General features: G+C 43.1%; 1 protein-coding gene across 17 annotated transcripts in view; it reads right to left on the bottom strand.

Annotated features, from left to right (window-relative positions):
- Positions 1-17,037, bottom strand: part of adgrg6 (adhesion G protein-coupled receptor G6) — a 193,136-nt gene that overhangs the window by 29,521 nt on the left and 146,578 nt on the right. For all 17 annotated transcript variants that reach the window (XM_051919519.1, XM_051919518.1, XM_051919523.1 and 14 more), the window contains 3 exons: positions 9,919-10,187; positions 7,814-7,916; positions 6,853-7,136 (listed from right to left, as the gene is read on the bottom strand). In XM_051919519.1, the coding sequence (XP_051775479.1) occupies positions 6,853-7,136; positions 7,814-7,916; positions 9,919-10,187 (656 nt within the window). The remainder of the gene's footprint in view (positions 1-6,852; positions 7,137-7,813; positions 7,917-9,918; positions 10,188-17,037) is intronic.

The following is a 17,037-nucleotide window of genomic DNA, read 5'->3' as shown; positions in this document are numbered from 1 at the left end:
ATGACTTTGAATTGATTTAGTGTGGGTGAGTATGAGGGTGAGTGGGTCCTGGCATGGACTGGTGGAATCCTGTCTTAGGTTGTGCCTTCTGACCCTTTCCCGCCCCCAGGATGGCACAATTATAATATGCACTACCCATCCCTAGAGCATCAGAATAAACAAATAAGTAAATAAATAAACGATCCAGAGCGAGTGTGACCAACAATACTTCCCTACTAACCACACAACAAGTAAGGAGCACACCAACACAAGCAGAATGAGGACTGAAATAAAATTATTATTGTAAATAAATAAATTGACTACTTACACAAAGCAGCGCACCCACCACACTAAAAGATTACAATACAAGACACTCCACTGATAAAAGATGAATACACACAACATTTGTCTTAATGAATTAGCTTAGCATAGGGTGCAAGGCAGGAACAAACCCTGGACAGGGTGCCAATCCATCATAGGGTGACCATACATACACACACACACATATACATGCCAGGACCAATTCAGTGTTGCTAAGTCACATCTTTGGACAGTAGGAGGAAGTCCAACTTGCAGACTCCACACAGGGAGGACACGGGGATGCGAAAACCCTGGTTTCCTTCCTGTGAGGCAGCAACGCTACCACTGCACCACCGTGCCACCCAACTGTGTTAAGGTGCCGCCCAGCAATCAGATCAAATACTTGAAATTCTCCCTTTTATTTTCCTACCCCCAATTTTTTCCTGGTGAAGGATCAATGCTTGGAGATCCACTAGCCAATAAAATGTTGGAGTAATCAGGTCTTTGCCTGACATCTAGTGGAACAACTGGGTATTACATTGTCTTGATCAAAACTGTTAACAATAACCCATAGATGCAATTTTTTTCTGAATTAGAGGAATCCTAAACATGTGACGGGGATGGGGGGGGGGGGGGGGGGGGGGGGGTGATTCACACTCACCCACCCACATTTACTTTCAGGATGGAGTCATCATTGAGCTAACAGCCTGCCTTTAGACTGCAGATGGAAACTCACATATTTAGACGTCTCATTAAGTAGAAATGGCTTTATTCTCACAAGTGGTTCCCTCTGTGGAAGCCACCTAGAAACAGTTGGTCTTGTCTGCCCAAAATGATTTCCATAGGGGCAAAAGAATTTTTTTTTTTTAAATATACATGCCTTAGCAAGGCGGCACGGTGGCGCAGTGGGTAGCGCTGCTGCCTCGCAGTTAGAAGACCTGGGGACCTGGGTTCGCTTCCCGGGTCCTCCCTGCGTGGAGTTTGCATGTTCTCCCCGTGTCTGCGTGGGTTTCCTCCGGGCGCTCCGGTTTCCTCCCACAGTCCAAAGACATGCAGGTTAGGTGGATTGGCGATTCTAAATTGGCCCTAGTGTGTGCTTGGTGTGTGGGTGTGTTTGTGTGTGTCCTGCGGTGGGTTGGCACCCTGCCCAGGATTGGTTCCTGCCTTGTGCCCTGTGTTGGCTGGGATTGGCTCCGGCAGACCCCCGTGACCCTGTGTTCGGATTCAGCGGGTTGGATAATGGATGGATGGATGCCTTAGCAACGGTTTCTTGATTTCTTCAGAATAAAATAACATTCTCATTCTAAAACCTGGTAGGCCATATGGGGCAGCAGTCGGCACAAAGTTCATTCTTACAAAATCAAGGTGCCACAGCGGTTCTTCAGAGGGAACCATTTTTGGTTTCCCCATTGAGGTTGCAGAAAGATCTTTCATTTATTTAGATCATGAATAGATGACAGCAGATTTATAAAATATCACTGGCTCCCTGACGTTAAAGGAATATCAAAAGGACTCTTGCTACATGCAATCACACAGGCTATGTTCAAAATCTCTTTTATCACATTAAATATTTTTTATTTCTCCACATATTAGGAACCTTTACATAGCCCAAAGAACCAACTTCATATGCAAAGAACTCTTCACCGAATGAAACAACGATTCTATGAAGAACCACACCACCCAGTAAAGTGCCATTTTAGAACCTTTATTTATAAGAGTGTAGGAAACAAATTCAACTCTCATGGGACCCTTCACTCTCCAGGCTGAAGACTCACTATCTTAGTCTGCTGATTAGCTGTTCAAATTGCACCTCATATAAAAACTAACTGTGCTACCCTTCTAACACGGGTTGGAATCTAAGTAATCAATGAAGACCTCAGCATTAACACCTGCAGTGCACCATCTCTGTTAGGTGCCATTTGGTATGGGATTCGTAAAAGCAGTGCTAAGGTTTGTGCTGCACCCTGGAATGAAAGTGCAATGCATTTTATTACTAAAAATTCTTGTGATGGACACACAGACAGTGTCACACATGCACGTCTGAGGGTCACCTTCTAGGCTTATCCAAAGTAAGCAATACCTCTTTGGGATGAGACGAGGGCACTGTCGCCAACGGTATCATATTTTTCTGCTTACATGGCATCTCTGTGATTGAGTAGCTCTGCTAGGCAGCCAATTGGATTGCAGGATTTTGTCACCTGGTTTACTTGACTTGTGCCCAATGACCCTTCCTTAACCCTAATCCTAACTATAGTGTAACCAGGTGTTATCACTGATGTTTAATATGCAGGCGACAATCTCCTCAGTGGAGTGGAGCTCTGGGGGTCTGCAGCCAATGGGGGCAACTGACTCCACCTCTTCCCATCTATAAATTCGAGGAGATCCCAGAAGGTGGCATCTCATTTGGACATGAGCTCAGCCCAGGATGGAGCTCGACCCCAGACCTGACCCCGTCAATTGAGAAGGCAGTGTAGCCTTATATTTTTACTTGTGTGTGGCTACTGAGCGCCATTTCTGTTATACCATCTTCTTTATTAAACGGGGCAACCCGGCTGGTGCCCCAACATTCATTTTGGATCCCGTGTCATACCTTCCACAACCACAACACTTTTCTCTTTATTAAGGCGGAAGACTTACCCTGTGGTTTGTGTATGGAGTCCAATGCCCCAGTGCAGTGTAAAAATGGCACCTTCCTTTGGATGAGATGTAAAACCAAAGTCTTCACTCTCTGTGGCCATTAAAGTTCCCTGAACCTCCTTCGTAAAGAGTAGGGTGTATCCTGATGTCCTGGCTATACTGACCACCACAGCCTAGTCATTCTGGCCCCCTAATCATAACCCTAATCATTTGCTAACTATCTCTCACCCCTTCACCACCTAACAGCTCATGTGTGGTGAGCATACTGATGCCACAAATGGCTCCAGGTGTGGATGACACACATTAGGCCAGGTTTATACTTCACATGACGTGACGCGTGTTCCAGCGGACACTACTTCTATGCAAGCGTTTTAGTGCTTATACTTGAGCGCGTACTTTATGTAAATCTGGAAGATTCCACGAGGTGGCAGTGCGAGATTCCATCATGGTGAGAAAACAACGTTCGGCTTCGCTGTGTTGTCAATTGTCTGAAACATCCATTCAATTCCGAGGACAACTTGCCACAATATCTCTGAAAAGAATGTTTAATAATTACAGCCATCAATCCGGGGATTTGCCCATTCCAGCAAGCCTCGGGCACAAGCCTGAAACAAAATCCCTGGACGGGGCATCAGCTCATCGCACGGTGAACACAAGCACACACAATACACACTGGCATGAGTTTAGCGTCACCAAATCCCCAAAACTGCATGTCATTGGATGGAAACCGGAGAAAAACGTGGAACAACACCAGGAAAACATGCAGACTGCAGGCAGGGAACACAAGGGACGTGACTCCCTGTGAGACAGCAGCCCTACCGCTCCGCCACAACATGTGTAATTACTAACAGTATTCATTACTGTATTTAAATGAAGTTAACCCTTTATCTGTAAAATGTAATATACAGTACATACTATAATGCACTTCATCATGAAAGTGATATGAAGTATAAATCTAAGGAGTCTAACTGTGCAGAGAGCTGGAATATCGTAAATGTAATGAGTTCTGTGTGGCGATTGCTGCTGTCAGGTCAGGAGGAAGCCTCAGAAGCACTCAGCGATTAACAACTGGGTCGGTTTTAAGATGACGTTTACGACGGTCTGCTTTAATGATAAAGTAAACTACGAGGCTAAAGTGGACATTTCGAGATTAAAGCCGAAATGTCCACTTTAAATACACCTTTTCACCATGTCCTTAATTTTCTCTCTGTGGCTCAAAATGCTGGCGTACATTCTGATGCTATTGTGAAGGTGCAAAAAAAAAAAAAAGCACATAAGATGGTATGTAAGACTTTCAAATGTATCGTGTCATTACGATGGGGAATATGCGACACTTGAATATAAAAGCACCACAAATGCATTTGTATGTCGGCATTTTGCTTCACCACATCGAACCGTTCATCAAACATCAAAGCGCGCACATCGATCCTGGATGATCCTCAAAGCGGTTTTCTGTCATGTGTAGATAGTAAACAGAGAACTCTGACGTCACGTTCCAATTTTAATCTCACTGCACCCCCCCCCCCCCCCCCAAACTATTTGCTGGTACTGCACCTCGCACACGCGTTGTGTTAATTTCTGAGGACGTGCTCAGAGGACACGTCAAAATGAACGCTGGGAATGCGCAGCAGCCATGATGCGTGCGCGTACGCGTTCTGAATATGAAGTATAAACCGGCCCTTAGTCGTGGTTGAAATGTCTGCTCACTTTCTGAAGTGTTTTGATTGTAAAGAATTATTATTGTTATTATAAGTAATACATAGTGTCCCACGCGCACATCGGAGGACCTCCTTGCAGGACCAGTCAAGGTATGTAATAACTTAATGAGGCGAGAGGTGGGGTGCTGGCATCTCCTTCTGTTCCCACAGTGTCCGTGAAGGCATTTAACTCCGCCCCTTCAGGTCCAGCTGCCATAACAACCCCTGGGCGTCCCGGAAGGAGGCGTCATTACTGGCCTGAGCAACCCGGGAGACGGAGCTCCGCTAGAGCAACTACATCTTCTCATTATTTTGAATTCCCCGCCAATGAGTGTTATTTTGGTTATTTTTTGTTTGATTTTGATCCAGTTGGCACCCCAGAAATTTCTTTGCTGCATCCTGTCATTCCAAAAATAGCAATGAGTGAAACAGGCAAGTGTTGATTTGCAGATTCACAAAGCTGACGCAAAAATTAATTGCACTGGCGATTTATCAACTGAAACATGAAACTTAGTAAAGAGTTTTTTGGTAGCTTTAAAGGTTTTTTGGGGTAGAAGGCCTACTTGTGTTCTTTTCTGCAACTATGTGATGCTAGCAATCTGTAGCCCATAGGTGAAATCAATTCTATTTATTCCTGCCGGCCACATTGCCACAGGACAGCACAGTGTGTTCTTTTCTTTTTAATATGACATGCTGCTTACCGTATCTAGTCGTGTAACGCGCGCCCTTGTGTAACACGCGCACCCTAATTTTTACAAAGAAAATCGCGAAAAAAATTTGCCCCGTGTACGACGCGCGTTGTGACTGTATAGGAAGCGTTTAGGGCACATTTTCTGCAAAATGCACTTCTCTGTTTGTTGCATGACGAAAGAGCGAGCGAGAGAGAGAGAGAGAGAGTGCACGCGAGCAAGCGAGAGAGAGATAGAGAGAGTGCACACGCATGCACGAGCGAGCAAGCGAGAGAAAGAGAGAGCGTGAGTGAGCAAGAGAGAGCGCACACGAGCGAGCGAGCAAGAAAGACAGAGAAAGAGAGAGAGAGAGAGAGAGTGTGCGAGCGAGAGAGAGAGAGCGCACACGAGTGAGAGAGAGAGAGCGTGCACGAGACAGAGAGAGCACGAGCGAACGAGTAAGAGAGAGAGAGAGCGTGCATGAATGAGCAAGAGAGAGAGAGAGAGTGAGCGCGCACGAGCGAGAGAGAGAGAGAGCGCGCATGAGCGAGCGAGAGAGAGAGAGAGAGAGAGAGCGTGCACGAGCAAGAGAGAGAGAGTGCACGCGAGCAAGCGAGAGAGAGATAGAGAGAGTGCACACGCATGCACGAGCGAGCAAGCGAGAGAAAGAGAGAGCGTGAGTGAGCAAGCGAGAGCGCACACGAGCGAGCGAGCAAGAAAGACAGAGAAAGAGAGAGAGAGAGTGTGCGAGCGAGAGAGAGAGAGCGCACACGAGTGAGAGAGAGAGAGAGCACGAGCGAACGAGTAAGAAAGAGAGAGAGCGTGCACGAATGAGCAAGAGAGAGAGAGAGAGTGAGCGCGCACGAGCGAGAGAGAAAGAGAGAGACAGCGCGCACGAGCGAGCAAGCGAGAGAAAGAGAGAGCGTGAGTGAGCAAGAGAGAGCGCACACGAGCGAGCGAGCAAGAAAGACAGAGAAAGAGAGAGAGAGAGTGTGCGAGCGAGAGAGAGAGAGCGCACACGAGTGAGAGAGAGAGAGAGAGAGAGAGAGAGCGTGCACGAGCAAGAGAGAGAGAGAGAGAGAGACAGAGCGAGCCCAAGCAGGAGAAGTAAACATTACAGAAAACAATTTCCTCGTGTATGACGCGCACCTAATGCTAATTTTTGGGAAAAAATGTGCGCGTGGTACATGCATAAATACGGCATTTTCTACAAGAAGACCCACTAGAATGCAACATCATGAACATTGGCGTGTTCTCTTTAGGGTAAAATCTCTACACGGGTAGCTGTTCCCCAAGATCACCTAACAGACTTGTAAGTCGTAGTGTCGATGCAGACTTCGAATGACCAATTATCGTAACATGTACATCATTAAGTTATTAGAGGAAAATCAGATCAACGTGTGCAATGCATACAACTTCCACACAGGCCATCACTAGGCATGGGGTTCAAACCTGGGATACCACATTTGTGAAGCAGTGGGATTCGCGACTGCACTGCCCTTTTACAGAATATCAAGTTTAATATGCAAAACAGACAATGGGCTCATTTATATTGCATGTGCTCCACTTACCTTGCAGGGAGTTGAAAATTGCGAAAAGGTAAGTAAAAGCGAGGTGGACCGGGCCCCAGGCAAAAAATGCAAAGCCCCAAGTCATCCCCAGCAAGAACGTCAAGCTGACGACACTCCGGAGGTTGCGCAGAACTTCCTCCCTCATCGTGCGGTTGGTTCTCTTCCCGTTCCTTCCGCAAATCTGAACCATCACCACGATAAACATGGCAACATTCAGCAGGAAAACGATTCCAAAGTAGGCGACGCAGGTGATGTAGAAGACGACTTTGCTTTTAATCCAGCAGCTGAAAAAGTAACAAAATATGTCACCAAGTCTCAAACATGGGTGGTGCCAAAAATGAAAATGTATGTAATTTCCAAAATTTAAAAAAGATAGAGAATGTTCAATGAACTACAAGTATGGTATATTTGTTTTGGATAAAGCAGCCGACATGATATGATTCATACTGCTTTTAGTTAATCTTTCAAATTAAAATCAATTTGATTTGTCACATACATATTATACATTGTCACGTCAGTAGATTGTCACTATCATCCAAGGTATGTACTACCAGTCCAGGTTGTGAGGGGGGCGCCGGCACTAAGTTTATCCTCTTCTATTCCCTCTGCAGTCCTGAGAAGACGCCCAGTGAGGGCAATTGACTCCGCCCCTAGTAAGCGGCACAGTTTACAGTCTCATGCTGGACACCTGGTTGCATTCATTGGACATTCCCACCCTCTTGTGAACACCAGATGACATTACGCCCAGGCAAGAGCACAGATGTCTTATTTTATAAATGTAGAGATTGTAAATTGTGATAAACAGCACTATGGGATTATTGCTCAAAAGCACCTTTCTAAAATAAATAATACAAAATTGGCAAAAAAACCCCCAACATTTTCAAGCATGCCTAAACTTTACGCTGATGTTTTGTGCTGATGACTAAAACACATAAATAGAGAAGTTAATGTGTGAACTTACAACTCAGAATATTCTCCTGTATTTTCATCTTTGCCATAAAACTGCTTTCCATAAAAGTTTCGGTCAATTGCAACGACAATAGTAACTGTAATGGCAGGTAGACCTAAAAAGAAAGAGACAAGTTTTTAGTGCTGGCCATTTCCATTTGATTCTTCTGAACTTTCTGATTAAGTGAATTGAGTCGTTATATAAAGCAAAACCTTTTGTGGGTGGTGGGGCCCTCTTAAAATGAATCACAAAATAATTACCATTTATTTCATTATAATATACAAAGTATTTATTAAATTAAATATTAAACATGTTGATAATTCATATTATATATTGAAAGCATGAAGCATGACAAAATAGTGAAAATACATCATTAAAATCAGACGCTAAGTTTGAGAATCTTAAGTTAACAAACTATATGACTTGTTCTCAGGTAATGATTTACTTCACAAATCAAATGAACAAGAATCATGTGACACATTTTCACTTAACGATTCACTTCACAAATGAAGTTAACGTGAATGGTGCAACTTATTCTCGGGTATCGAGTCACGTCACAAATCAAACAAACAAAAATCATTTGACCCATTCTCGGGTAATGATTCACTTCACAAATTAAATGAATAAGTATCATGTGACACATTCTTGCTTAATGATTCACCTCACAAATGAAATTAACGAGGACCATGCGACTCATTCTCAGGTAACGAGTCACATCACAAAACAAACAAAGGAAAATTGTGTGAATCATTCTCGGGTAATGATTTGCTTCACAAATCAAATGAATGAAAATCACATTCTTGCTTAACAATTCACTTCACAAATGAAATTAATGAGAATCGTGTGCTTCATTCTCGGGTAATGAGTCACTCACAAATCAAATGACCAAAAATTGTGTGACTCATTCTCAGGTAATGATTTGCTTCACAAATCAAATGAATGAGAATTGTGCAACTCGTTTTAAAGTAATGATTCGCTCCACAAATCAGATGAACGAGAATTGTGCGACTCGTTCTCGGGTAATGATTCACTTTACAAATCAAATGAACAAGAGTCTTGTGACACTTTCTTGCTTAACGATTCACATCACAAATGAAATGAACGAGAATCATGTGACTCGTTCTTGGGTAATGACTCACTTTGCAAATAATATGAATGAGAACAGTGCGACTCGTTCCTCAAATAACGACGTATTTCACCAATCAAATGAATGAGAATCATGTGACTCATTCTTGGGTAATGATCCACTTCACAAATTAAATGTGATTTTTTTTTCAGTCTTTCATTTTTAATTAATATGCAAACCTTTCTGAAAACATGTTTTCTGTTTGTCATTTTGGGTTATTATGGGCAAAAATATTAAATGTATCCATTTAAAACGAAATCCACAACTCAAAAAAGTGTACAATAAAAGTAAAGGAATCTGAACGCATTCTGAATCCACTGCAGGTTGCTGAGCCGCACTGCTGTACAAAATATTTGAATTAAATGATAAAAAGCAAAGCCACTGTACCTTGCGGATGGCTTTCTGTCCATTGGAATGATCAAATAATGGAATTTTGTCTTCTTGGAATTTAACAATCCCTCCTGATTTGGATACTTTTTCTCCCGAACTGAGCCACCTGCACATATCTGAAGATCCAGGAACTCAGTAACCGAGACCTGCTTTCTCTTCTGCACCAGAGGCTCTTGTTCTGATGATGCCTGACGTGTGAAGTTAAACTAGCAAAGCCAAGCTAAGTGCTATTTTTCTCCAACGCTCAGCTATCTTTTTTTACTTCCACCACACTTTTTGTACAGTTGTGGATTTTATTGGACACTGCAGACTCGTGGCTTTGACCTTACAGTGGAGATTGGATTCTTCGGATATTTACATTATTTTCTCCAGGTGTGTTCTTATCTATTAAATGAAGCTTTCATTTCCTCATTTTCCATTGTCAACGTTAGGTGAAAATGATGACAGCATGACTCACGGAAACTGAGCGCTGTGATATTATTTATTTATCTTCATATTCAAGTTTATGTGAATATTGTTTTCTTACTGTTGTAAATAGGAGCTTTTGCTCAGCCGCGGGTGATGTATAAGAATATACTGTACAGTATGTTACAGAACTTACCCCAGCCAACAATGCAGAACTTGAGGATGTATCTCCTGATGTATGTGTTAAAGACTTTGACCAACGCAATGTACATGTGCACGGCTTCAAGTCCCATCCACGTGAAAGACGTCAAGAGGAAAAAGTGGAGGAAAGCCGCCACTGCTATGCAAAAACCATCGATCCTGAAGGAAGCCAGCCAGCCATCTAATAAGAAGAACATGTTGAGGAACAGGAGGGCTGTGCTGAGGTTCATCAGAATCTTGGATGGATAGTCCCGACGTAGTTTTCTGTAAAGAAATCAAAATGGGGAATATCATTAGACCACCTCTCTGTACTTGCCTGCATTCATCTTTACCTCAATACTGACCAGTCTGCCTGTCCCTGCCAATGAGAAGCTGCCCACAGCATGTTGCTGCCACCACCATACTTCACTGTGGGATGCTATTAGGTAGGTGATGAGCAGTGGCTGTTCTTCACCAGACATAGTGTTTGGAGTTTGGCCCAAAGAGTTAATTTTTTTCTCTCAGAGAATCTTTTCCCTCGTGCATTCAGAGTCCTTTAAATGCCATCATAGCCCCTCTGCCATAAACACCAGGAATCTTTGGGTCCCCATTCATATGTATTACATGTGCATCTTATTAGTCTTGTCTGCATGCACACTTATAAGTAAGAGTGGTGAGATTTAAGCAACACTCCTTTTGTGATTTTGGGCTATACAAAAATAAATTGTGTTGTATTGAATTGTGACTTGTTCTCGGGTAATGATTGCTTTCACAAATGAAATGAATGAAAATCTTGTGACTTGTTCTCGGGTAATGATTGCCTTCACAAATCAAATGAATGAGAATCGTGTGACTCGTTCTCAGGTAATGATTGCCTTCACAAATCAAATGAATGAGAATTGTGCGACTCGTTCTCAGGTAATGATTGCTTTCACAAATGAAATGAATGAGAATTGTGTGACTCGTTCTCGGGTAATGATTTCCTTCACAAATGAAATGAATCAGAATCGTGTGACTCGTTCTCGGGTAGTGATTGCCTTCACAAATCAAATGAATGAGAATTGTGCAACTCATTCTTGGGTAATGATTGCTTTCACAAATCAAATAAACGGGAAATGTGTGAGATGTTTTTTTGGGTAATGATTCACTTCACAAATCATTTGCATATCTAATGCTATCTGTATCCAATATCGTATATACCCTGCTGCTCTTTCGGAGACTCTGTGAAGTGCCTTGAGCGTGGGAAAGGAACTCTAAGAATAAGGAGTATTATTTTTATTACCTTTAAGCCATGTTTTCACTTTTTCATTATGACTTGTTCATTCATTTCACATTAAATCTACAACACAATAAAGTGTGCAGAAAGTGAAGACTTTCTGAATCCGCTGTATCTCAATGTGCCTTTTAAGCACAGGACAGGGCAGGGTCTGATTAGTCTGATTTGTCTCACAATAGATGCCAGGGCAACTTTCCCAAACTGAGTTTTTGTGCATTCAAACCTCACTCCTTAATCGCTACCTTTCAATTCAAACAAATATTCATCTAACTTGTTTAACAATGAGATATCAGACATGATTGTCACTCTTCCTATGAAGTCAGTAGCCAGATTGGGAGAGCATGGGGAGGTCATGAGGTCGCTGGAAAGGGGTGTGTGGCGCTCCCGATATCTCTGCTAAAGGACGAAGGTCCAAGTCTTTAGAGTCCTGGTGCTTCCTGTCTTGCTGCATGGTTGCGAGACATGGACGCTATTCAGTGACCTGAGATGAAGACTGGTCTCCTTCAGTACTGTGTCTCTCTGGAAAATCCTTGGGTACCGCTGGTTTGACTTTGTGTTGCTCATGGAGTCCCGAATGAGGCACATGACCTGCATTGTGAGGGAGCGTCAGTTACGGCACTACGGCCATATGGCGCGTTTCCCAGATGGTAATCCAGCTCATAAGATCCTCGTTGTTGGGGACCCGAGTGGCTGGACCAGGCCAAGGGGTCGCCCATGTAACACCTGGCTGTGGCAGATAGAGGGTCATTTCCGGAGTGTGGGACTGCACTGCGTGTCTGCCTGGGGGGTTGCCAACCAGGATCCCGAACTGTTTCGTCGTGTGGTGGGTGCGGCAATACGGGGTATCTATGCATGCTCCCCAACCAGAACAGACTTGACCTTTGTAAGAGACGACTGGCAGCTCAACCCAGCAGGGGTGCCCCGGATAAGGAAAGATGAGGGAAGGCAGCTTTTTGCCTCCCCCAAGACTCTAGAGGGCAGCTCCCCTGGTTTACAGCAGGTCACCATGGGACTTGGAGTTCTATATCTCAACCCTTTTGGGTGCCATGGGTGCTGTGAATGAACCGGGGGCATGAGCAAAAGCTCTTCTGGGTTGGACAATATATAAAGGACCGCCCAAAAACCCAGTCGAAGAGATAGAGTTGGGTGGAAGGTGGACAAAGCTTGCTGGGAGGTGTGGAGCAGAAAAGAAAAGAAAGAAAGAGAGAGAAAAGGAATAATTGCAGGCAGTGCTGCTTATTTACTTGTGGCTGTGATGGTGGAGAGCAATGTGAAGAATTGAAACAAAGAATAAAACGAGTCTTGGTGCTTTTAACTTGTGTCCTCAGTGTCTGTCTGTTGGGTTCGAGGAGCGACAGTGCCCTCTGGTGTTTACACCTGGGTTAACAATATGAAAGGTAGCGCATATAAAGGTAAAAATTTTACATATTACAATTAGCTTCTCAAAAAACCTTTACCTGAAATCATGCATATTCCTCATCTGGACACATTTAAAAAGATTTGAACTAAAATAAAAAGAACCTGAGCGCAGAGTGGAATTCAGATTATGTGCTATCCAAGTGAGCTTGATGGACTGAACGATCTCCTTCTGGTCACTGAGCTGCCAGTGCTCAAAAGTCATAGCATTTCATGCTGGGATCTTCAGGCCAGAAGACCAGCCCGTTTAAAAACTACTAAAGCCTGACAAGGCAATGGAGCCTATTAGAAACATCTGCATTACAATGCCGACCTCTGTGATATTACCGGATTGTTGAGAAGCTGAAAACCATAGAAAAATCATCAGTGGTAATATTTGTTTTATTGTTTATTGCACACACACACTACCCATCGACACATTTGTGTTTCCATTATGTTCAAAATCAAGCCTTTCGGTGATAAGTGAGTCCATCATCATCATCTTCAGTAGGCAACACCTGCAGCAAAATGAGTAAAGACTTACTCTTTGGTAATGAGAACAGACCCTGCCTGTGGGTGTGATGAATGTCTGGATATGATGCATTCTGCTTCTTGGACTCAAACAAACCGGGGATGGCAGTAATCACCGGTCAGCCTTTCCAGGCTGCTAATGGAGCATGTATGAAAAAACTCAGAGGATCCGCACATGCAGATGGCACCATCTGGGACGGATGCCTGTTTCAGAAGCTACTTGCTCTCGTGGCCTCGCATACGCCTTGCTTTTTCGCCGGATTATTTTGATCGTTTTGTCATTCAGTGTGAACTCTTCTAATGAGCATACTGACAATCGTCCCTTCTTTCTCAAGCAATTGGTTTTGTTCGGGTAAATGGTAGTAGCCTGACTCTCCATTTCATAAGGTCAATAATTCTAAAATCTGCAAAATGTTCAGGTGGCATAGTGGCACACTGGTTAGCTCCCTAACATTCACAAAATGTCTGGTTCAAATTCTGCCCCAGGGTTGGGCTCATGTAGAGCTGGCAGATCTTTCCAAAGTTCTCTTGTTTTTAAGCACACCACATAAATGTCAATGCTACATTGAAACAGGAGCGTCACACTGACATCACACATCACACTGTTGGCGTCTTTTCTACAAAGTGGAAGGAGCACACGTAAGGCTTCCTTGGTGACTTTTTCAAGTTTAGCATTGGCAGTGGGTGAAAATCAAGATGCTCGATGTATTCCTGATATTGATCTCCACTCTTTTTGCGTTTCTAATTACTGTCTAATTAAGGTCCTCTGCATTTCGCACCTCTTGGCTGGCATGTGCTGCATGGTAATGACTGCGGAAACTTCAAACTGGAAGGAGAAATGAGCGATTAAAACAAAAACAAACAAAAAAAATGCTAAAGCACGTGGTCCTCATTTTAGTTTGGACAAGGACCTTCAAGCCCAAATGCTAAACTGAACAGTTCAGGTTGGACATGCACACGTATACTCACCGGCCACTTTATTAGGTACGCCTGTTCAACTGCTTGTTAACACAAATTTCTAATCACCCAATCACATGGCAGCAACTCAATGCATTTTGGCCTGTAGACATTGTCAGGATGACCTGCTGAAGTTCAAACCGAGCATCAGAATGGGGAAGAAAGGAGACTTTGAATGTAGCATGATCACTGGGACCAGATGATCTACTGGAACTGCTGATCTACTGGGATTTTCACACACAGCCATCTCTAGGGCTTACAGAGAATGGTCAGAAAAAGGGAAAATATCAGTGAGTGGCAGTACTCTGGGCAAAAATGCCTTGTTGATGTCAGAGTTCAGAAGAGAATGGCCAGACTGGTTCAAGACAATAGAAAGGCAACAGTTACTCAAATAAGCACTCGCTAGAACTGAGGTGTGCAGAAGAGCAGCTCTGAACACACAACATGTCAAACCTTGAAGCAGGTGGGCTACAGCAGCAGGAGACCACACCGGGTGACACTCCTGTCTGCTAAGAATAGACAACTGAGGCTACACTTCACACAGGCTCAACAGAATTGGACAATAGAAGACTGTAAAAACGTTGTCTGGTCTGACAAGTCTCGATTTCTGCTGCGACATTCAGCTGTTAGGGTCAGAATTTGGTGTCAACAACATGAAAGCAGGGATCCATCCTGCCTTGTATCAATGGTTCAGACTTCTGGTGGTGGTGTAGTGCTGTGGGGATATTCCTCTTGTCACACTTTGAGCCCCTTAGTACCAACTGAGCATCATTTAAATGCCACAGCCTACCTGAGTATTGTTGCTGACCATCCCTTTATGACCGCAGTGTGCCACCTGGTGATGGCTACCCTCCAGCAGGATAATGTGCCACGTCACAAAGCTCAGATCATCTCAAACTGGTTTCTTGAACATGACGATGAGTTCACTGGACTCAAATGACCTCCACAGTTACCAGATCTCAATCCAATAGAGCACCTTTGGGATGTGGTGGAACAGGGGATTTGCATCATGGATGTGTGGCTGACAAGTCTGTGTGATGCTATCATGTCAATATGGACCAAAATTCCTGAGGAATGTTCCCAGCACCTTACTGAATCTTTGCCCCGAAGAATTACGACAGTTCTGAAGGCAAATGATAGATAGATAGATAGATAGATAGATAGATAGATAGATAGATAGATAGATAGATAGATAGATAGATAGATAGATAGATAGATAGATAGATAGATAGATAGATAGATAGATAGATAGACAGTGTAGTAGGCAGGATTAGTAGGCTGTTATGATAGGAAGAGAAGACAGTCATTCTTCAAGTGAGTCATTAGGATTAATCTGTCTTTAGATTATATAGTGCCTGAAACATCTATCTATCTATCTATCTATCTATCTATCTATCTATCTATCTATCTATCTATCTATCTATCTATCTATCTATCTATCTATCTATCTATCTATCTATCTATCTATCTATCTATCTATCTATCTATCTATCTATCTATCTTATCCTGCCAACTACGCTATCTATCTATTATATATTGCCTTTCCTACAGTGTGCTCTGTAGTAACAGAGTGAAAACTTCAACTCCCAGCAGTCCCGGAAGTGGCTCTGATTGGTTGTCTGCTGAGGATGCTGGGGCTTCTGGGTACAAGTAGGCCGGCGCAAAATTTAAAAGGGGGCCAGTTATACAGTTTGTTGTTTGTTTCGTGTCTGGAGTTACCTGTGTGTTTCCTTCCCATTCAATGCCTAGATAGATAGATAGATAGATAGATAGATAGATAGATAGATAGATAGATAGATAGATAGATAGATAGATAGATAGATAGATAGATAGATAGATAGATAGATAGATAGATAGATAGATAGATAGATAGATACTTTATTAATCCCAAGGGGAAATTCCCAAAAATGGGCGTCCAACCAGGTACTAGCAAGGTGTACCTAATTAAATGGCCGGTGAGTGTATATCCAAGGATATACAGAACACTGCAGGGCCAATTGCTTCAGCTCAATCACCCAGAAACAGGCTTGCAGCATCCAGCACAAAGATAATTTCACAAAAATAATATTCTTCTAGATAAACAATTATGTCAAGCATATGATAGAAAGTTGAAAAAAAATGTTTAAGAAGTCAAAGCGGAGAGCTAAATTACTGAGGGGTGAAACATATTACTTATTCTGCATCACATCTTCTGGGACTTTGCCCCACTGGCCCTTAATGTATGTAGAAATGCCAAGGAGTTGCAGGAACTCCTCGTCTGAACTCTGCAAACAAAAAATAAAGCAAGGACCATATCTCCCTCTATCTCTTCTTGCAAAAGAATTAAAAGCTTTTATTTTGTTGAGAATTTCCAAATCCTGATTAAGACACATTATGAAACTTCACTTGATTGATCGACACCTTAGGTTTCAGTTTCTGCTTTAAAAATTCAGGTCCTGCCACTTCGGAGGACACACTCTTTTCATTATAGAGCTACTTTCCCACTGGTAAAATTTAGTTTATTTCTAAGCACATAGTACAGTTAATTAATGTAACCTACAAGGGGGGGACCCAAAAGAAACGAGACTGGCCTCCGTGTGGCTGGAGGGGGTTGGATTAAGGTCAGTGCTGGTTCTCTCATCCCTCACCAGTCAGTAGCCAGGCGGACGCCTCTGTAAATCGATCTCACGTGTCACACAGTCATTGTTTTTAGAAGCTGTTTCCACGACCCTGTCGAAATTGTGATGTCGAATTTCACGGAACAAAGAACCTGTTGGAAATTTCGTTTTCTACTTGGCAAAACACCAATGGAATCATTCCAAATGCTTCAGATGGCTTTCAAGGAAGAAGCTCTGAGTCGGGCGAGAGTTTTCCAATGGTTTTTGCCCTTCAAAAACGGATCAACCCCCATTCTGGACACCCTTCCAGCAGCCGGAACGACGAAAACATTGCAAAAATTACCCGAAAAAATAAATGAAGACCGCCGTTACACAATTG

This window comes from Erpetoichthys calabaricus, chromosome 15 (genome assembly GCF_900747795.2).
Source record: "Erpetoichthys calabaricus chromosome 15, fErpCal1.3, whole genome shotgun sequence".
Taxonomy (NCBI): domain Eukaryota; kingdom Metazoa; phylum Chordata; class Cladistia; order Polypteriformes; family Polypteridae; genus Erpetoichthys; species Erpetoichthys calabaricus.
This window is presented reverse-complemented; position numbering and strand designations above follow the sequence as displayed.